At 43.8% G+C, this 23,163-nt stretch overlaps 1 protein-coding gene across 2 annotated transcripts in view; it reads left to right on the top strand.

Annotated features, from left to right (window-relative positions):
• The window catches only part of cdh8 (cadherin 8), a 270,165-nt gene that overhangs the window by 204,236 nt on the left and 42,766 nt on the right, over positions 1–23,163 (top strand). For both annotated transcript variants that reach the window (XM_041192408.1, XM_041192407.1), the window contains exons 6-7: positions 2,794–2,981; positions 7,906–8,159. In XM_041192408.1, the coding sequence (XP_041048342.1) occupies positions 2,794–2,981; positions 7,906–8,159 (442 nt within the window). The remainder of the gene's footprint in view (positions 1–2,793; positions 2,982–7,905; positions 8,160–23,163) is intronic.

The raw sequence follows: 23,163 nt of genomic DNA, 5'->3' as shown, positions 1-23,163 counted from the left end.
TGAAGTCAAACGTCAACAAATTCAAAATGCTGGATTCTGGGCACAAACAGCACAAGAATGCTAAGCCAGGGTCAGTAATCCTCAACATCAATGTGCCTTGGGGTAGCTAGAGTTCCCAGTGTTTAAGTCAAACCCTCAGGACCTGAAATTCTAAGGAGGGGGTTGGCGGCGGTGGTGGTAGGGTTGGTGGGGGGGTGGGGGGGTGGCAGTGGAGCGGTGGGTCATGGCGGTGGTGGGGTTGAAGCCTGCAGTGTGGTTGGTGGATGAGGTGGGGGGAGTGGGGTGAAGGGCCTTTGCTCTCCAGCCATGACTTGGCCGGTTTCCCTCCACAACCCTCAGGGAACTGGTGACAAGGTGATTATACCATTTGTTTTTTTGTTGTCATCAGGTAGAACTTCTGTTTGCCCATTGGTGACTGGTCGAGGTGGGGCCAGGGCCAGGGCATATCTAAGATCCTAAGCCTGGAAAGGGAGTTGGCGTTGAGGTGCTAGGCAGTACGCCCAGAGAAGAGGATTCCCAGCTTCTGAAACATCTGCTTACGGGCCCCTACTTGTGAGGTTCAGGGCAATGCTGTTGATGTGGTACGCATGGACTTTCAAAAGGCATTTAATACAGTGCCGCACAACAGACCTGTGAGCAAAGTTATAGCTCATGGAATAAAAGAGACAGTAGCAACATGGATACAAAATTGGCTGAGTGACAGGAAACAGAGAGTAATGGCTAGTGATTGTTTCTCGGGCTGGAAAATGATTTCTAGTGGAGTTCCCCAGGGATCAGTGTTGGGACCCTCGCTTTTCATGATATATATGTTAATGGCCTAGAGCATGATGCACAGGACACAATTTCAAAATGTGCAGCCGATATAAAACTTGGAAGCATTGTAAACTGTGAGGAGGATAGCGTAGAACTTCAGAAGGACATAGACAGGTTGGTGGAGTGGGCAGATAAGGTGGCAGATGAATTTCAATCTGGGAAAATGTGAGGTGATACATTTGGCAAGAAGAACATGGCGAGACAGTATAAAAGAAAGGGTACTACTCTAAAGAGAGTGCAGGAACAGAGGAACCTGGGTGTATGTGTGCGTGAGTCTTTAAAGGTGACAGGACAGGATGAGAGAGCAGTTAATAAAGCATAGCGTATCCTGGGCTCATTAATAGGGGCAGAGAATACAAGAGCAAGGATGTTATGTTGAGTTTGTATCAGACACTAGCTTGGTCTCAGATGGAGTATTGTATATTGTTCTGGGCAGCACACTTTAGGAAGGATGTAAAGACATTGGAGAGAGTGCAGGAAAGGTTTGCGAGAATGGCTCTAGGTTTGACGAACTTCAGCTATGAAGTAAGGTTGGAGAATTTGGGACTCTTTTCCTTGGAGAAAATAAGGCTGAAAGGAGATTTGACAGAGATATTCAAAATCATGAGGGGCCTAGACGGAGAAGACAGGGAGAAATTATTTCCACTAATGAAAGGATCGAGAACGAGAGGGCACAAAGTTAAAGTAATTGGCAAAAGACTCAAAAGGGATATGAGAAAAAAACTTTTTCATGCAGCAAGTGGTTAGGGTCTGGAATGGAGTGCCGGAGATTGTGGTGGAGGCAGGTTCAATTGAGCATGCAAGAGGGAATATGATTATTTGAAAAGAAACAATGTGCAGGGTTACAGGGAGAAGGAAGGAAAATGGCACTAGATGAATTGCTCAATTCAGAGAGCCAGTGCAGACATGTTGGCTCAAATGGCCTCCTTCTATACTGTAGCAATTCTTTGATTCTGTAATCTTTAATTCCTTGTTGGATTTGTTTTATGTCGATCTTATATTCATGTTCCTTTGCTTTGGATTCTCCACAGTAGAAATATCTGCTCCACCTCTACCTTATTGAACCCCTTCATCATTTAAAACAGTGGTTTTTAAACATTTTTGTTTGAAGAACTCCTTTTCAAGTGAATTAGCAATCACAGACACCCAATTTAGGTTATAATGCTGCATAGTGCTTCTTAATATGAAAGTGCTGCATGTAAAGTTTGTGTAATAATGCTTTTAAGAAAATAGGTGTTCACTTACGGGTATCAGTGAGGTGGGTGTGCCTGCTTCTCATTGCCCAGTACGCACTCCCTAAATATTTTAAATTTCCTCCTATTGAACAAGGCTGAACTCACCAGGCACCCATCGTGACTGTGGTCTACCTGGTGATCTTTGCGCCACTCTCAGTGCTCGCTGTGAGTTCTTCCCTCTTGGGGAAGTCAGCTAGCCCAGTCTGTGCTGCACATTGGAGACCGTGCTCCGGCTCACACCAAACACGTCTCCACTCACGGATCTATTGGCTAGGATTTTATGGCCCCTCCCGCCCAGCATGGTATTATGGTCCTGCCAAACTGAATCGAGATTTAAATGGCTTGCTGCATCCGCTGTGGGGCGGGGGGGAGAAACACCACGACAGGGATGTAAAATCCTGGCCATTATTTTGCAAACCTCCCAGAAAGTCTTGATTTGTCCCCAGAGGCCTATGCTTCCCATTTTGAGAACCGGTTTTGAGAACAGTAAAATGCCTTTATCATGTCACCCCTCAGCCTTGTCTTTTTAAGAGAAAAAAAAAAGTTATGGATATTTAGGTATACTAACGTGTAAACTTGACTGATATAGAAGAGAATAAATCCCATTGCTCATGGGAGATCAGGAAGACAAAAGTCCCTCATGAAAATTGTGATATCAGCTTCGGTGTATATTGTCCCTCCTTTTTCCCCCTCCCTTTTATCAAACATTGAATTGTCATCACTGATCATCTTGGTTTCCTTCAAGGTCTCTACCACCTGTCTGTGCTCGAGGACATGGCAGTTGGTGATGTTGCAGGAAGAGTCAAGGCCAATGACCGGGATGTGGGACAGAATGCAAGGTCACTGTATCAAATTATCGACGGAGATGGGATGGGCATGTTTGAGATCACAACAGACTCCCAAACCCAGGAGGGGGTTGTCACTCTTAAAAAAGTAAGCTCGATAGTCTCTTAATTCTTCAATGTATTGTTGCCCTGCATATTAACAGAGATCCGGGTGTGGAATGGAAATATGGAATGCTTTAAATTAGGTGATGTTAAAATTCAACCTCTCCAACACCTCCAACCCCCAGTAATTTATCATCCTTTCCTTTTGAGACCATGCCTGCTGTTATCTGGAATTGGGAGACAAGCACCCATTAGTACTTTGTTCAAGTGACTATTTATCACCAGTGAACCAAGATAGTGAACGTTAGCAACATATTTGACCAAGGAGGTATTCCAGTTGGACCATTCATGCATTAACCTTTCTAGTCAGCTTCTCTGGATAGTGATCAGGAGAGGAAATTTTGGCTGATTCTTTTCCCTGTTAACTTTCATAGTTTAGAGACACTGCCCTGGATTTTCATCCTTGAAGCAGATAGCTGGAGTGGGGAAATTTGGGCCAGCTGACCTGGGAAGACGTTTGGAGGTAGAACAGGGGATGCCGGGTGCCAAGGCAAGCTGTTTAAAAGGCCCGCCTCGAAGCTGTGGGACATCCCAGTTAAAATTAAAACAGAAAGGTGCATCAACTCTCACCCCTCACACCCACTCATCTCCACCCACTTCCCATGACTCATTCATGCCACCTCATGCCCCCCCCCCCCACTCAACCCCTATGGCCCCACATGCCCCCATGCCAAGGTAAGGCCTCACAAACAACTCCATTGGCTCTCCCATATCCCTCAAGCCAAGTGAAAGTCTCCCAAACAACTGCTATGGTGCCTCATGTCCCCCATGCTAAGTTATAGCACCTCCATGTCATCCATCTGCTATACACTATATAACAGCAACAAACCCTATAGTGATAGTAGAATGTGGAAAGCAAGCTTTAAGAAAACAGTCATTCATCGATAACTTTCAACTTTATGAAAGTACCATTTTACTACAGTTCAATAAAGGTGGCAATTGTCCAGACTCTTTAAAGTATCAATAGCTGAAACTGCAAGCAGTTGAAACCTCTTTATCTTATGTAAGTAAACGTTGTGAAATTGACAGCAGAGGTTAGAGAGTCAGGGATGTCAATCAAGCAATGTTTTCCTTGGTGTTCAAGTGTTTTAAAACTCTAACAGGTTCCTGAGCTCTCAGCCAAGAATACATGATAAGATTTGGCTGAGAGCTCAGAAATTCATTAGTCTGTTGAAGCACCTGAGCTCCAGGGAAAACATTGCTTGTTTGACAGCCCTGGCTCTCTGATCTTTGCTGTCAATTTCACAATGTTTATTTGCACAGTCTTTAAGAGGTTTCAAGTGCCTACTGTTTCAGCTATTGAAACTGAAAGGAGTCCAGGTGATTGGCAGTTTTATTGCCCTGTAGTAAAAAGGTCTTTTTTAAGAAAGTGGGGATTTAATGACCAAAACCACTTTAAAGACCCTGCTGAATATTGGAAACCCTGGGAATGGGGTCGAGAATCCTGGAATCGAGTCCTGGCTGCCTTTTTTGAAGCGTTTACAAATCATCCTGACTCGGTGAATAGCTAAGCACTGTACCAATGGTAGTGTTTCTAGCACGCCAATTTAGTGTTGTTACCAAAAGTATCTTGACTACAAAAGCACTGCAATTACCTTGGATTTGCACCATGTCCCCATTGTTTCAATAGGAGATTTTGACAATTATACTAATTTAATCTCTCAATTGCAGCAACTGTCAACCATCTTCTGATGATCTTTTTTTCCCAAACATGAGAACATGAAGCTTCAGGGGGAAGAACTGAGCATTAATCATAGTAATGGCCTCATCAGCATTAATAAAATGAAACATTTCTCAGATCTGAATGTGTCAGTGCACGTTTAATTTTTGTGAGATCTCTACATAGCTGTACAATTGTCAAACTTCAGTTGATCGCTTATTTTTTGTAGAGCTCAGTTAAAGGTAAAACACAATGTAAGAAGGTACCCAAAAAACAGACTCTCCATAAGAACCCCCAAAGAGGGAATTCACCATCTGGACCCCTTCAGAGGAACTCTTAACATCAGGACCCTTCTTGAATTAGAAATCTCATTTTGGGATTTGTTTTAAGAGTAGGAGCTGCAATATTAGAATCCATCTCCAAAAGAATTGGAATATTTGAGATCCTTTATATCTTTCTGCTGACCTGTCAGCCTATTTTGAATATTTTAGTTTGCTTCAAGTACAGAAAGGCATCAACAGGAAGAGACAGCTTGGAACGATTGCTGAATTTGACAGCATGAGGAAGTTGGATTAACACCAGTAGTTATCCTGTCATTAGCACAGCAGTAACTTGCTTCCAGCTGTGCCTGTTTGTCAATCCTGTTCTCTCACACTATCCAATCTCCCTATCTCTCTCAGTCAGTGCCCAGCGCAGACTTTGTTTCTACTGATGTTCAGCTAGCTCCCCCTCACATCATTGTGCTTCGTGACGCTCTCAATATGGTACAAACTGTAAGAGCTCAATTAAGCTCACTCTGCCCATTGTAAGTGGGATGGTAGTGCCCTGAAAGTAGCATTGGGATCATTTATCACCCCTGGTTGCAATGGTGTTCAATGCTGCCATCTTGGATAGGGATCTTGAGGCAGGAGGCTGCAGTAGTACCTTGCCTGCTTCAGGTAGAATTCTACTTCTAATATGCAATTGGGGTTTCTAGGAAGCAGATGGGAATGTGGTTCCAAGTTTGAATGACAAATAGACAGAATGTCCTTGTACTCTGTGCCCATTTGTACCAAGGGTTGAGAGGCCTCACCAATGTCCTTAAAGGGACTTCAGGAAGCCTTTCAGAAAACAGCCAAGGAAATGTTTAATTTGTAGGGCTAGAAGGAGTAGGAAAGCTCCTCCAAGTCCACAAATAAAACTTCTACCGCTAGGATTTGTCAACTTTGGTCACATGTATTCCTTGAGGTTTGATCGCATGACCTCTCAACTCCAACTGCCCCATCCAAACAGTTTTAATCCTTAGTTCCAGTATTTTTCTAACTAATGAACAGAAGTCTTTAAAAAATGAGGGGAAAATGCATATTTCTTTTCCTGCTGGGTTTTCTTGCTGCAATGTCTTAAAGGTTTTAATTGCTCAAGATTTCAGGGAAGTCTTGGAGGGCCCTTTTGTCTTTCCACAGATGGTGAAGCTGAAATAGGGACCAATTTGGTGCCCAGACCTTGGCAGCCCTGCCAAAATGAGGCCCAAGCTTCGAACAGGCTCAGGCCTCACAACATTTACAAGAGGTTGATGGGAGACTCATTCCACCTCAACACCACACCTCTAGTTAAAAGTCAGCCCACTTGTATCTCTATGGATAGTCAACCAACTGGGCTTTGTAATTTTTTCAATCAGTGCCCATGTGCCACACGATGGTGCAATGCCAACCAATAGATAGGAGTAATGGTTAGAAAGACTGGTAGGCTGCCATGCCACTTCCTTGCCCTCGTTAAAGGTTGCAGGCTTCACAAGCTTCCAGTATTCCCCCTTACAGGCAAAGCACCTCTTCATCCTTCTGTTCTGATAGGAAGTATAGATAACATTTCCAAAGGGGGCAGACTGAGAGGATTTACTAAGTGATAATGTGAGGGAGCTGGATTAACATCAATAAAGCTACGTTCAAGAGAAGGAGGGGCTGGCTAGAAGACGCTACTTGTGCCTAATAGTGTACACTGATGTTGTGGTGCAATGCGTGGGAAGAACATTGCGTGATAAATTCCTGTTGTCCTGCCCAAAGTGATGACATGCATTCAGCACATCGAGTAGAAAAGAGTCTATAGCCTCTGGAGTTCAGAAACCTGAGAGGTGAATGCACTGAAACATGTGAGTTGGAGAATCTAAAACTAGGGGGCCCTATCCCAGAATAAGGGGGTCGGCCATTTAGAACTGAGGGGAGGATAAATTTCTTTTCTCAGCTGGTTGTGAATCTTTTGGAATTCTCTACCCCCATCGAACTGTGGATGTTCAGTTGTTGAGTACATTAAAGACTGAGATAGATTTTGACCATCAAGGGAATCAAGAGTACAGGGATAGAATGGGGAATATGTAGTTGATGTCCAAAATCAGCAATGAGCTTATTGAATAGCAGAGCAAACCCATGGGCTGTACGCTCTACTCGAGCAATTATTAACTTCTTAAATCCTTACATGGATCACAATTACGACTGAATTTTATCACGCAATGTTCTTCCCATGTATTGCACCACAACAGCATTGTGCACTACCAGGAACACTTAACCCATTCTAGCCAGCTCCTCCTTCTCTTGAATGTAGCTTTATTGATGTTAATCCAGCTCCCTCACGTTGTCACTCAGTAAATTCTCCCAGTCTGCCCCCTTTGGCAATGTTACCTGTTCTTCCTATCAGGACAGGAGGACAAAGAGGTGCTTTGCCCATAAGGGGAAATGCTGGAAGCTTGTGAAACATGGAACCTTCAATGAGAGCAAATGTTGCAGCAGTGCAGGGCTTACATTGATCCCTCCACCAGTGACACCCTCACCATCACATCCAGACTTGATCCCTGGCTTGCCTTGACCATGTAGCACTTGGAAGAGCAGCTGTGAGAGAAAGGAGCTCTCATCTTGTGAACATCTTTAATAATGAAGGAATAGTCCGACCGGCTCCCCATCTGTGTAATGACTGTTAAATTTTTAATGCATTTGTCTGAATGAGTGAACGAGTGGAAAAAGCAAAAAGACCTTGAGTGTTTCAATGCTGGAAAGAATTAACAGCACTGAAAGAAATTCCACACTCCGAACAAAATATGCTTAATAAACAGTCAGCAGTGATTATTGTAGAGGACTAATGCTCATTGGCTAGGACAGCTCTGGTGAACTTGCTGTAGATGTACTAATCCCACATAAATTCCATCCATCAGCGTTAACTTCATTTGTTCTCTTGCTGTTTGAAGTCATTAGTGAAAACCATTCATCTCTGTCACTTTCAACAGCCCCTGGACTTTGAAACCAAGAGATCCTATACCCTGAAAGTGGAAGCAGGTAATGCACATATTGATCCTCGCTTCATCAGCAAGGGACCCTTCAAAGACACTGCAGCTGTGAAGATCACAGTGGAGGATGCTGATGAGCCGCCGGTGTTCTCATCACCTGCCTACTTCCTGGAAGTGAGGGAGAGTGTAGTCGTTGGCTCTGTCATTGGACAAATAATGGCTCGTGACCCTGATATTGTTGTTAGCCCTGTTAGGTATGGAGTTCATGTTCTAATTTTCTTTCATTCTATTTATAATCTTCTTTCTTCTGCCTGTAGGTCTTTAACCCTCTGCTGAGGGCGTAAATTCCATCAAGTCCCTGCCACTCTCCCTTACCGTGCGTGAATATGGAGAGTGATCATTAGCAGGCTGTTCAATGAGGAAATTGACCTCTTGCTGGGGTGGTTTCATGTATCAGTTACCTTCGGTGGGGACGAACGGTATGGAGGTGTGGGCAAAGTGGGCAGGATATGGGAACATTGTGCCTATGTTACTGAATGAGTCATCTTGAAGGCTGGGCCATTGAACTGGAAATTTGATTTCCTATCTCACCATTATAGCTGATGAATTTGGATTAAATTAAATATAATCTGGGATAAAAAGCTAGTATCAGGAAAGGTGACCATGCAACTACCAGATTTCCATTAATTTCCAATTAGTTCACAAATGTCCTCAAGAGATGGAAATCTGCCAATACTTACCCACTGACTCCAGGTCCACAGCAAGTTCACAGAATTGTTACAGTGCAGAAGGAGGCCATTTGGCCCATCTTGTCTGCACCAGTTCTCTGAATGAGCGAATAACCTAGTGCCACTTTCCCACCTTGTCCCCATAGCCCTGCACATTCTTCCTTTTCAGGTAATGATCTGAAAATGCCTTGATTGAACCTGCCTCCTCAACAATCCCAGGCCAGTGCATTCCAGACTTTAACCATTCGCTGAATGAAAATATTTTTTCTCACGGCGCGCTCTCTCGTTCTTGATTCTTTCACGAGTAGGAATAATTTCTCCCTCTCTGCTCTGTCCAAACCCTTCATGATTTTGAATACCTCTATCAAATTTCCCCTCAACCTTCTCTTCCCCAAGGAAACAGTCCTAATTTCGCCATTCTGACGAAGAGTCATACAGACTCGAAACATTAACTCTGTCTTTCTCGCCACAGATGCTGTCAGACCTGATGAGTTTTTTCAGCATTTTTTGGGGTTTTTTTTTCCAATTTCTCCATTCTATCCTCATAACTGAAGTCACTCGTCCATGAAACTATTTTTGTGAATCCTTTCTTCGCCCTGTGCATAACATTTGTGCCACACAAGTGCCAGGCAATGACCATCTCCAACTAGAGAGAACCTAACCATCTCTCCTTGAAATTCAATGGCATTACCATCGCTGTATCCACTACTATCAACATCCTGGTGGGCTAGCAGAAATCCTGGGAGATTGACCAGAAACTGAACTGGATCAACTATATAAATACTGTGGCCCCAACGGCAGGTCAAAGGCTGGGGATTCTGTGGAGAGTAACACACCTCTTGACTTCCCAAAGCCTTTCAACCATCTACAAGATACAAGTCAGGAGTGTGATGTAATACTCTCCACTTACCTGGATCAGTGCAAATCCATCAAGAAGCTTGACACCATCCAGGACAAAGCAGTTTACTTGATTGTCAACCCATCCACCACCTTCAACATCCAATCCCTCTACTACTGACGCACAGTGGCAGCAGTGTGAACTATCTACAAGATGCACTGCAGCAACTCACCAAGGCTCCTTCGACAGCAGCTTCCAAACCCACAACCTCTATCTCTAGGAGGAAAAAAGGCAGGTGATACATGGGAACATCATCACCTGAAAGTCACTAACCATCCTGACTTGGAACTATATCGCCGTTCTTTCACTGTCACTGGGTCAAAGTCCTGGAACTCCCTTCCTAACAGCACTGTGGGTGTCCTACACCACATGGGCTGCAGCAGTTCAAGAAGGCAGCTCACCACCACCACCTCAAGGGCAATTAGGGATGGGCAATAAATTCTGGTCTAGACATCCCGTGAACAAATAAATAAGAAAATATTCTCTTCAATGCCTTCACAACTTTCCTAAAGTGTGGTACCCAGAACTGGACGCAATACTCCAGATGAGGCCAGACAAGTGTCTTACACAAGTTCAACATAACCTCCTTGCTCTTTTATATACATCACGGAGGGTAAAGGTCCCAACACTGATCCCTGGGGAACTGCACAACAAATCTTCTTCCAGTCAAAAAACAATCATTAACCACTACTCTCTGTTTCCTGTCATTCAACAAACTTTGTATCCATGTTGCTACTGTCCCTTTTATTCCATGAACTATAACTTTGTTCACAGGTCTACTGTGTGGCATTGTATCAAATGCCTTTTGGAAGTCCATGTACACTACATCAACAGCATTGACCTCATCAACCCTGCCTGTTACTTCAAAAAACTCCAGAAAGTTAGTTGTACACAATTTTCCCTAATGAATCCATGTTTGCTTTCTTTAATTAACTCATGTTTGTCCATGTGACTATTAATTTTGTCCCAAATTATTGTTTTCAGAAGGCTCCCCACCACCGAAGTTAAGCTGACTGCCCTGTAGTTACTGGACTTATCTTTATACCCTTTTTTGAATAAGGGTGTAAAATTTGCAATTCTCCAGTCCTTTAGCATGGTCCCTGAGTCTTAGGAAGACTGGGAAATTATAGCTAGTACCTCCACAGTTTCCACTCTCACTTCCCCCAGGATACTTGGATGCATATCATCCAGTCCTGGTGAGTTTTAAGTATAGACAGCTTATATAATACTGCCTCTTTATCAATTTTAAATCGTTCTAATGTATTAATTATTTCCTCTCTCACGGTGGCCTGAGCAGCACCTTCTTCCTTGGTGTAAAATATGATATAAAATATTAATTTAACAGCTCAGCTATGCCCCCTGCCTCCAAGCATAAATCTCCTTTTTGGTCCTTAATCAGCCCTCCCACTCCTTTTACTAATTATATACCTATATATGACTTTGGGATTCCCTTTTATGTCAGCTGCCAGTCTATCTTCATACTGTCCCTTTGCTCCTCTAATTTGCTTTCTCACTTCCCCTCTGAACCTTGTATATTCAGCCTGATTCCCCATTGTATTATCCACCTGACATCTGTCATAATAATACTTTCTTTTTCAAATTATTTCTATCTCTTTTGACATCCAGAGAGCTCTGGATTTCTTTCCCCTATCTTTCCCATTTGAGAGAATATACCTTGACTGTACCTGGACTCTCTTCTTTGAAGGTAGCCCATTGTTCAGCTACCATTTCTCCTGCCAACCTTTGAAGCCAATTTATTCTGTCCAGATCCATTTTTACCTCATTGAAGTTTGCTTTCCCCCAGTTAATTATTTTCACTCTAGATTGTTCATTGTCTTTTTCCATAGCCAACCTAAACCTTATGATACAATGATCACTGTTCCCTAAATGACCTTCTACTGACACGTAATCTACTTTACCCATCTCCTCTCCTCTCATTGGAATGAAAACATACTGCTGTAGAAAATTTTCCTGACCACACTCCAGGAAGTTTTGCTCCTCACTGTCCTTTACACTACTACTATCCCAGCCTATATTCAGGTAATTGAAGTCCCCCATTTTGACTACTGTCCAGCCAGGATTTTATGGCCCCCTTCCACCCGGTGAACCGAATGGAGAGTTAAATGGCTCACTACATCTGCCGAGGGGAGACATTCTGCTTTATAATTCTTGCACCTGTCTATAATTTCCTTGCAAATTTGTTCCTCTACATCCTTAATACTAGTTGGTGGTCTATAGGCTACACTGAACAATGTAATTATACCTTGATTGTTCCATAGCTCTAGCTAAATAGATTATGTCCTTGATTCCCCCAGAACATCCTCTTTCTCCTGCACTGCAATGGTCTCCTTAATCAATACCACCACCGCTGCCCCCCCTTTTCTCCTTTCCTATCTTTCCTGAACACTTTGTATCCAGATATATCTAACACCCAGTCCTGTCATTCTTTGAGCCAGGACTCTGTTATAGCCACAACATCATAGTTCCACATGTCTGTCACTGTTTGTAACTCAGTAATCTTATTAACCACACTCTGTGCTTTCACATACATGCATATTAATCCTGATTTAGATTGTGTTTTCTCCCTTACTCTGACACCCCCACCCCCCCCAATAACTTACTATTCCCTACTCTATTGCTATCTATCTCTCCCAGTATTCCGTACATATTGGTATCCCTCTCTGATATTTCCTTCTGTTTCTCATGCCTCTGTCAAGTTAGTTTAAACCCTCCCCAATACCACTAGCAAAATTCCCCTCAAGGAACTCAGTCCCAGCGTTATTGCAGTGCAACTGTCTGGTCCTTTATAGATCGCATTTCCTCCAGAATCAGTCCCAATATCCCTCCGGTATTGTCTTTCCAGCCACTCATTCATCTGCTTTATCCTCCTATTTTTATACTCACTTGTGTGTGGTACTGGGAGTAATCCCTATTGTCCTTTCTGTCTTCCTTAACCACCACCACCCCCCACTGTACAAGTGAGCTATTTGTGTGTGATGAACTTGCCTGTGGCTGTGGATGCATGGTCACTGTCATTGGTATTCAGAACTGAATACTGGTTGGAAAGTGGGATGCACCCAGGGGACTCCTGCTCTACCTGCCTGTTTCTATTTGACTGGTGGTCTCCCATTCTTGTTCTCTCAGCATTCTCTTAAGCTGCGGGGTGACCACATCTACACATGTGTTACCCTCAAAGCTCTCAACATTACAGATGCATCGCAGTGATACCAGCTACTGCTCAAGTTCCGAAACCCAAAGCCCAAGATGCTGCAGATGATGTCACTTCTTGCACAAATGGTTGTCCCGGACACAGGGAGTGTGCCCTAACTGTCTGCTGGAATGTCCAGCAGCAACTACATTGAGTAAAGTTATAGTCAAGAAGGCAGCTCACCACCACCTCCTTAGGGGCACATAGGGATGGACAATAAATGCTGGTCCGACCGGTGATACCCAATTCCCATAAATAAAAAAAAACCTGAATCTTGACATTGAACATCACCAGATTATTTGACCGTGGGCGATACTATAGATAGCCTCATCATCTAACATCTTTGTAAGTGGTTTTGAAAGGTGGACTATTTGGTATTGTTGAGGCAACCACATGGCATATGAATGAGACCTCATATGGACCAGACAAAGTAAGGCAACAGGTTCCTTTCTCTGAAGGATATTAATAAACCAGATTGGGTTTTTAAAACAGTCTGGTAGCTTTTGTGGCCATACCAGGATTTGAACTCATGACTACTTGGTTAATGATACATTACAATAAGCCCCGAGGCTAAATTACCCTATTGCAAAACTGCGTACTCAGGGAAACATATCGTGCTGCCTCATCTCATGGCCCAGTTTAGGACAGACAAACCCACCACAGAGTAGGATCAAATGGAAGATCGACTCCAATCTGTAAAACAGCATGTATTTACCCGTTTGGCCAGTGAGTGAGACCTGACTGCAGTTAGGAACATAGGAACGGAAGTGGGCGACTCAGCCTTTGAGCGTATTCTACCATTCAGTCAGATCATGGCTGACCTGTATTGTAGGTTTGTGGGCGGAAGTTTAATCCATCCCTCGGAGGCTGAGAGCCGTAGAGTCAGGAACGAAAGTGGGGGATGGAGCACCTGTTACTTTCCCGATTCCCGGTGATTTAGTCAGGGCCAGGAAGGTCAAGGACAACCTTCCAGCCCAGAAGCCAATTTTTTTTAATATATATTCATCCAGGGGATGTGGTTTATTACCCATCCCTAACTGCCCTTGTTCAGAGGCATTTTAAATGTCAACCACCTTGCTGTGGGTCTGGAATCACATGTAGGCCAGATAAGGGCAGAAGATTTCCTTCCCTAAAGGGCATTAGTGAAGCAGTTGGGTTTTTAATGACAATCGGCAATGGTTTCGTGGTCATCATTAGACTTTTAATTCCAGAATTTTGTTTTATTGAATTCAAATTCTACCAACTGCTGTGGCTGTATTCAAACCCGGGTCCCCAGAGCATTACCCTGGGTCTCTGCAATACTAGTCTAGTGTCGATACCACTACGCCATCACCTCCCCAGTGCCTGGTGTGGCCAATTAAGGGCTGCCTTATAGAAGTATTCTACCTGTGATGGTGGAGTTGGGGGTTTGGGGGGGGCGGTGGGGGGAGTGGGTGGTGTGCGGTGGGGGGGGCAGGCAGGTGGGGAGAGAGTTGGTGGAACGTGCACCACATGGCGAGGCCACCCAATTAAAGCTAGCGACCTCCTCGTGGGCTCAAGCGGGGTGGCCCTCCTGATCAGTCAGCCTGTGGCCCCTAGAGGACCCCAACGACAACAAGGGTCTCTTCCTCAGAAGGACCCCGCCAGCTGCCCTCAACAGAGGCCCCTGTCACAACGCCGCCAGCCCTTGCAAGGTCCTACCTGACCGACCCCAGTGAGCCACACCCCGCTCCATTGGGTTCCAGAGCCTCCTCTGTGGCTACTGGTCCTGGCAGGTCCCGACGGTGCTGCTGGGAGGAAGGAGATGCTGGGCCTCTGATTGGCTGGCAGCCCTTGGAGGCAGGATCTTCGCTCTTAAAGGGCCTGGAGTCCCAGTACCAGACAGTTAACTGCCCGATGGCCTTTGAGTGGCTTTGGGGCTTCTGAAAATGGCTGTGGCTGGGTTGCTTCTGACTTTTTCGCCCATTGTTGGGATCGCCCTCACCACCACCATTAGATTCAGTGCCTCAAGTCATTACGGCACAGAAAGGAGGACAATCAGCCCATCAAACCCATGCTGGATTCCACCACCTTTGTTCCATAAGCCTTAACATGCTTGCCTGACAAAGGTCTATCAACCTCAGATTTGAAATTTTCCATTGATTTCCACCTCAACAACTCTTTAGGGGAGAGAGTTCCAGATTGCTGCTATCCTTTCTGTGTAGAAGTGTTTCTTGATATCATCTTTGAATGGCCCAGCTCCAATTTTAAGATTTTTGCCCCTTCTTCTGGACCAGCACCAGCCCCCGCCCCAACCCCCAGCCACCCCACCCCACCCCACTCCCCCCACCTCCCCCCAACCAGGGGAAAGAATTTCCTTCCATCTACCTCATGAATTCCTTTAATCAATGTAAACACCTTAATTAGATCACTCTTAATCTTCCATATTCAAGGAAATGCACCTGTGCAACGTGTCATCGTAATTTAATTTAGCCTCTTTTACCCTGCTGTCATTCTGATGAACCTGCACGGCACCCACTGCAAGGCCCAATGTATCCTTCCTGATGAGTGGGGCAGGATTTTACTGCCAACCTCTGAACCCTGTTATCAGGCTCAAGTGGAGGCCATGAGTCGGGTCTGTGCGGGAAACAGTCATGCGCCCGTGACTTTCCTCAAATTCGCCAGAGGGTGTGTTCATCTCCTGGAGGGGGCTGTTGAAGCTGTTGGGGCTGGGGCAGTGCAGTGGGGAAGGGGAACCTGTCCTCACAGGGCTGCCTGCAGCTGCTGAACACAGCCAGGCAAAGAGAGCCTCTAAGTCAGCCTGGAGCGCTCGACTGCCAGGTACTGGGAGGCCCTCACCGCCTAGCTGGAGGCTGACTGGGGAATCCCAGGCCTTTAGTAGGCCTTCAGAGGCCTTTAATTACCCACTTGAGGGCAGGTCGCCCTGTCTGCCACCCCCCCCCCCCCACACACACACACATTCCACAACTGGTAAATGAGCTGGAGCTGAGGACAGGCATATTTCCGGCAGTGCTATCATCACCATCACCTGCCTCCATTCCCAGCCTGCTCATTGTGTCCAAAACTGAACTCAATGAATCCAGCTGGGACTCTGACCAGGAGATCTGAAGGGTGTATCAATCTTACACTCGAAGGTCCTTGTCCAGGTAGCAGCACTCTAAGCTGAGGCACATCAGATTGAAGCTCATGGCTGATGCTTTCCTTTCATTTGTTTAATACTAAGACACAGCCAACACTGTCACAGCCACAACAGACCAAGTGACCTCCTTCTGTACTGTATTGTTCGATAATGCCGCACTCCTGCTAGCCAGTGTTACCCCTTTCAGAACCCTGTGGTAATTATGGTTTTATGTAATATGTAGTATACCTTTAAGAAGGATGTACTAAGGGACGATCACGTGACCTTATGTAACCAACAGAGAAGCAACGCGTGCTACCTCTGCAGTCAGTAGTCTGTAGTAAGTGGCCAGAAGTATGGAGATAAGTTTGAGCTGAAAGCACACAAGTGTAGCTGCTGAGTACCTTTATAACTAACCATAATGTGTCCCACCTAAGAAGTGCCTGCTGATCAACTCTGTCTATTGTACCAACTCAGCCATCCCACAATGAGTGTGCAACCTGGATCCCATATGTCCCAACAAATTGGTGACTAGGATCCATCAAACAGGTGACAAGGAAAACGCAAGGGAAAGTTGAGGAAAAAGCAAGGAAAAAGCGAGGATAAAGCGAAGATACAATAAACTGGCTTTGAGAATAAAACAAGTTAACGAAAGAAATCAAGAGAAACAAAAATTGGGCTGTACCTCACACAGTAATTGTAAATAGTATTTTCGCCCTAATCGTAGAAGCCACCCCCTCACAGAATGGTCCAATTCTTTTTGATTTTTTCGATCCAGCCGCGAACAATTAGTCTTATTATATTGAACGCCTCACCTTTTTCCAAGCGATCGACATTTCGGGGGAAGAGATGAGGTGAGCAATCCTCTTATCCACATATGGGAATAAAGTCTGTGACTTGATTCAAAGTCTGATGGCACCCAGTGCCCCAGATTCAAAAGGCGCTGATGAATTGGTGGACCTCGTGAAGGGTCATTACCAGCCAAAGCCTTCAAAAGGATGAAGCGGTTCAAATTTAACTCAAGAAATATAGCCCCGTGGAAGAAGGTTGCCAGTTGCTTGTTATGTGGTAAGTTTGAAACAGTTAACAGAACATTGCGAGTTTCATATGTCTTTGAATAACATGCTTAGCGATCGATTAGTATCCACTGTGAATGAGGGCACAATTCAGAAGAGATTAATGTCTGAAACAAATTTGGATTTTAAGAAGTTGCTAGAGATAGCACTGACCATGGAAAGCGCATACAGGGAGTGCAATATGGCACCATCCTCCACAATGGGCAGGAAGCCCCAGCCAAAAAGGGCATGAAGATGCAAGGCTCTGCTGAGAAGCAGGAAACAGCTACCGCTAGCAGAAAGATAAAAAGGAATGACTTAGCAATGAAAATAAGGAATAATTGTATCAGAGGTGAAAACAGACAACCTTATAACAATTGGCAGTTTAAAAACAATCAAATGTTTTTATTGTCATTGAAATGGACACATAATGAAACAGTGCAAGGAAACAATCAGGTAGACTTTCAAACCAAAGAAAAAACCCCGTGAGATCTACAATGTACAAGAGCCTGAAGTAACAGATTCAGATATTTATTCATTGCATAACTTGAAGGTTGGAAAGACAGAACCAAGGCATGTCACAGTGAAGGTAAATGACAAGCCTATTAGAATGGAAGTAGACACAGCAGCTTCCACTACAGTAATTGTTGAACACACTTTCAAATATCTAAATTATGTTGAATATAAATTAAATTTGGAAGGAACTGATGCCAAATCAAATACTTATATGGGTGAAGACGCCCAAGTCAAAGGCATAAGCAGAGTAACTGTCCATTACGGAAGCCAATCAGTAAAACTAGCCTAGCAGGTGAGGGGCCAAACCTCCTGGGATGAAACTGGCTAAAGGAGATTAAGTTAGAATGGGCTGAAATTTTCCTGCTGAGGGCAAATGGGTGACCAGAGCTACTTCAAAAATATGCCTCAGTCTTCAAGGACGAATTTGGGAAGATCCAAAGGCTGCAAGCAAACATTCATGTGGACCCAGGGGCAACCCTTGATTCATGAGGGCAAGACCAGTACCTGTTGCTCTGTGGGAAAAGGTTGACACCGAACTGGACAAATTAGAGAAACTGGGCGTTATACAACCTATGCAGTTCTCCGAATGGGCAGCCCCAATGGCCCCCATTCTTAAACCCGACCAAAGTGTTCGAATTTGTGGAGACTTCATATTGACAGTTAATAAAGTGGCTAAGTTGGACAGACACCCCATATCAAAAATTGAAGACCTATATGCTAAGCTGACAGGCTGAACCGCTTACACAAAGCTTGATATAAGCCATGTTTATCAAGAATTAAAGTTAGAGAAGGCCTCCTGGGAATTTGTCACAATTAATACACACAAAGGTTTGTACCAATATACCCATTTGCCTTTCGGTGTCTCCTCAGCTTGTGCCATAATATTCCAGAGGACAATGGAAAGTTTACTGCAGGGACTGTCCCACGTTGTAGTTTATTTAGTTAATGTTCTGGTGACAGGACTCACTGAAAAGGAGCATATGGTTAATTTAGAAGAAGTCTCAAAGCGTTTTTTGTAGACTGGAGTGTGTTTAAAAAAAGAAAAGTGCATGTTCCAAGCGAGGGAGGTAATTTATTTGGGTCCCCAGATAGATTGACAGGGCCTCCACCCGGTTGAGGAAAAAGTGAGAGCCATAAGAGAGGCAGCTGTACCAAAGAACACCTCTGACCTTAAATCGTACTTAGGAATAATCAATTATTATGGACAGTTCTTACCCAATTTGTCTACAGATCTGGCTCCTCAAAATTATCTACTCAAGAAGAACCAACATTGGTCTTGGAAGACACCACAGAAAGAAGCTTTCTAAAAGGTGAAATAATTGATGCACTTCTCCAACCTATTAGTACCTTATGACCAGAGGAAAGATTTGGCATTGACATGTGACACATCTCCCTATGGAGTGGGAGCAGTGCTCTCCCATCGAATGAACGATGGCATGGTACGGCCTATAGGGTATGTATTAAGAACACTCACCACAGGAAGAGGAATACTCACAGATAGAAAATGAAGGCCTGTCAATCATCTTTGATTTCAAAAAATTTCACCAGTCTGTACACAGCCGCCATTTTACTACCGTTTCAGACCACAAACCATTGCTAGGATTGCTCAGGAAGAACAAGGCTATACCACCCATAGCTTCAGCAAGAATATAATGATGGGCTTTGATCCTGGCAACGGACGAGTATACTTAGTACAAAGGCCTGGAAATCAAATTGCAAACGCTGATGCACTTAGTCTCCTGCCCTTACAAGAAAATGATGAGGATGTTCCAGCTCCTCAAGAACTTGTTTTACTGTTAAGTTTCTTGGATTCATCTCCGGTATGTGCTCGACAGATCAGAGACTGGACAAGTTGAGACCCAGTCTTATCCAAAGTATGAGAACAAGTTCTTTATGATTGGTCACAAGAGCATGTATCTGATGAAATGAAAACATATTTCAACAGAAGACATGAAATAACAGCCAGGATGGTATCTTATTGAGGGGAGCATGAGTGATTGTTCCCCCAAAGGGAAGAAAGCATTGTTGATTGACCTACATAAAATATATCCAGGAATATCCCGAATAAAGACCAAAGGATGCAGCTATCTATAGTGGCCTGGGATGGATGGAGAAGTAGAGAGTTTAGTGAAGAATTGTGTGCAGTGTCAGCAATTGCAAAAGTTACCTTCAACAGCTCCGTTACACCCTTGGGAGTGGCCAGGTAGACCATGGGTGTGGTTACACATTGACTACGTGGGACCTTTCATGGGAACAATGTTTCTGTTCATTGTTGATGCCCACTCAAAATGATGGACATACATGAGGTGAAGTCACCAACGTCTTCTGCTACAATTGAGAAGTTACGTCAAAGCTTTGCCATCAATGGACTATCAGAAGTAACCGTATCTGATAATAGTACAGCATTTATGATTGCTGAGTTTCAATGGCTTATTAGCATCAATGGTATCACTCATGTACTTACCACACCACCCTTCCTCAAATGGACTGACCGAAAGAATGACCAGTTCAAATGTTCAAGTCAGGCATGAAAAAATTAACTGGAGATTCCTTAGCAACCAAGCTAGAACGCTTTCTTTTTCATTACAGGACCACCCCTCACACAGCAACAGGAGTCACACCTGTGGAGTTATTGATGAAATGCCATCTCAGGATGAGATTGAGCTTAATAATGCCAAGTTTAGGGGGGAAGATGGAAAGGAGTCAGGAAATTAAACACGACAGGCATATTCGTGACAAGAAGTTTACTGTAGGAGAGATGTTATATGTAAAGGACTTTGGAGAAGGACCAAAGTGGTTACTGGGTGAACTGAGTATAGTGACTGGACCTCTATCTTCCCGTATGAAGGTGGAAGGCCGAGTCATAAAGAAACATGTGGATCATCTAAGGAAGAGAGAAATAAATCATCAAGATTCCACCAATGTTCACGACTGGGTCAACGTTCCCTTTTGAAAGAACTCAACCTAGTACAGATGTGTCAGATGTGTCTGTTGTACCTGCAAGAGTTGAGGAAACAGATTTGCAGGCACCTGCTGAAGAACCTAATGTTCAGACAACTCCAGAAAAGGAGGTTACTGACAAAGCATCTGAAGTTGTAGAGCTGAGATGTTCTACACACATAAGGGAAACCCCAGAAAGACTGAATTTGCAAATTAGTTATCTGTTTAAATAATTTGCTATTTTGAGAAAATTGTACTTGTAAATGTAATTGAAGTATTCCTGAGTAAAGGGGGAGGGATGTGGTAATTATGGTTTTCTGTAAAGTGTGGTATACCTCTAAGAAGAATGTTATAAAGGATGATCACATGATCTTATGTAACTAATAGAGGAGTGGCGTGGGTTACCTCTGTAGTCAGTAGTCTGTAGTTAATAGTCAGAAGTATGGAGATAAGGTTTGAGTTGAAAGCACACAAGTGTAGCTGCTGAGTGCCTTTGTAAATAAACAGAATGTGTTCCACCTAAGAGCTATCTGCTGATCAACTCTGTCTATTGTACTAACTCGGCCATCCCACAACTTATGTGCAGCCAGAATCCATAAGTCCCAACAAACTGGTGACCAGGATCCAACAAACCCTTAAACGAATCACAGAAGGTCAGCTTGAAGGTACAGCAAGGAAGGCAAATGAAATGTTGCCCTTTATTGCAAGGAGGGTGGAGTATATGTTTGGCTACAGCTGTACAGGGCATTGGTGAGATCACACCTTGAGTACTGTGTAAAGTTTTGATCTTCTTATTTAAGGAGAAATTCACTTGCATTGGAGGCAGTTCAGGGAATGTCCACTGGGCTCTGCTGGCTAGATGACTAGAGTGTGATGCAGAATGATGCCAACAGTGTGGATTCAATCTCCATACTAGAGTTCGTAGTTCATGGAGGCCCAGCCTCTTGCTTTACCCCACGCTTGCAGAGTGGTATCCCTCAAGCTACAAGTAGCCAAAATGTTTTTCTCTGATGGAGAGAGATTCCTTTGGGACTATGGCTAAATTGCATGACCCCAGTAAGCAGTGAGGCCAGGTTATTGAATATATTCAAGGCTGAGTTAGACAGATTTTTCATTTACAAAGGAGTCAAGGATTACAGGGGGAAGGCAGGAAAGTGGAGTTAAGGCCATGACCTTATTCAATGGCGAAGCAAGCTCGATAGGCCGAATGGCCTAATTCTGCTCATATTTCTTATGTTAACTCACCCCATTTTCCTTTGTCCAATCGCTTTCAAGATTTTGAGCAGTTTCTCTGCACGCTTTTGGTCCTTCTTTGTGTTGAGTGAATCCAAAGCATTCAGTATTGCATTAGTAGGAAATCCCAGGGCCCCAGCCTGCTTCCTTTCATGAGTGCATTTGTAAGAAGATGTTAACAGGGTTTGAGTTGGTCCACAGTGTGGTGAAGAAGTCAGTCAGTTACTGACGGAAAGATGTCAAGAGGGTTTACAGCTGGTTCTATCATGACAGCTGAAGCCCACAGAACTGTTTGAAGAGATTATTTGCTCAGTTGAACAGTGGAGAGGTACAAATAATAGTACAGTGATTGCATTGTTATCATGGATACATACGAAACACTTAGCCTTGTTGGTATAGGATTCCAATCCATGTTATTCATTATTTTTATTTAAGGACTACAAATCCAGTCACCCTCAGCAATGCTAGGCTGTGGCCAAATTCTGTCACACAGTTCACTGATTTCAGTTGTACCAGGTGGAGATCTATTTCCAGGCTTTAAAGATCCTGTGTGACTCCACTAACAAAAGCACTTCACTGACTGTAGACCACTCTGTGATGTCCTCGGTGTGCAAGTGGTGCTATATAAATGCAAGTCTCTCTTTGTTTCAATGCAAAGACATGTGCCCTTTATATAATCTGTGCTGCACCTAGCCTGGGAGTGTTTGATTTATCTGTTTATTCAATTGATTTATCCATGGCACAGCAAATAACTTCACATGATAGGAGAACGTAGAATGCCACAGTGGCCTGACAGTCTGATACAGCAGAGCAATGCTCAAAGTAATCATTTTTGAGTTTGAGTTGAAACAGCTAATCAAACGTTAAAACACAATTAAAATTTAAAACCCATTTCAAGATGGGATAGAGAGAAATATAACAAAACTCATTAAAGTGATATTCAAACAATGATAATGTACAGTCCATTTCATGTTGAGATAACTTACAGGGATGAAAAATAAATTCTTGTTAGTTTTCTCTGTCAATGTCTCGCGCCTGCCCTCGTCTCCTGAAGATGATGGTTCCTTACGATTCTAAAGCACTATGCATCCTGCAACAACTTGTATAAGTGGCTGTTTTCTCTATGAATCCAAGCAGCTGGTTTGCCACAGGCGAATCACAGACAAATTATGTCTTTACTGAATGGCCTTAGCGTGAGTCTATGCATGAACAGACATGCACAAATACACACATAGATGCACATATACACGTGCACACACACACACACGCGCAGATGTACACATGCATACATGCGCACGTGCACTTGTGTGCATAAGCCTACATACACATTCTTGTATGTACACAAGCACACATTCACATAAATGTCCACATACACACATATATATATACACAGTCACATATGCATGTGCACACATATGCATGTAAGCACATGTATGCTTGCATACACTTACACAAATATGCATAGAGGCATGCACACGTGCACATGCTCAGAGACATACACATGCATTTGCACACATGAATGTGCAACTCTACAAGTGTACACAAACACACACATTCACAAACATACAAACTCACAGCAGAGA

This window comes from Carcharodon carcharias, chromosome 7 (genome assembly GCF_017639515.1).
Source record: "Carcharodon carcharias isolate sCarCar2 chromosome 7, sCarCar2.pri, whole genome shotgun sequence".
Classification (NCBI taxonomy): domain Eukaryota; kingdom Metazoa; phylum Chordata; class Chondrichthyes; order Lamniformes; family Lamnidae; genus Carcharodon; species Carcharodon carcharias.
The sequence above is the reverse complement of the archived record's forward strand: the minus strand, read 5'-3'. Positions and strand labels throughout refer to the sequence as shown.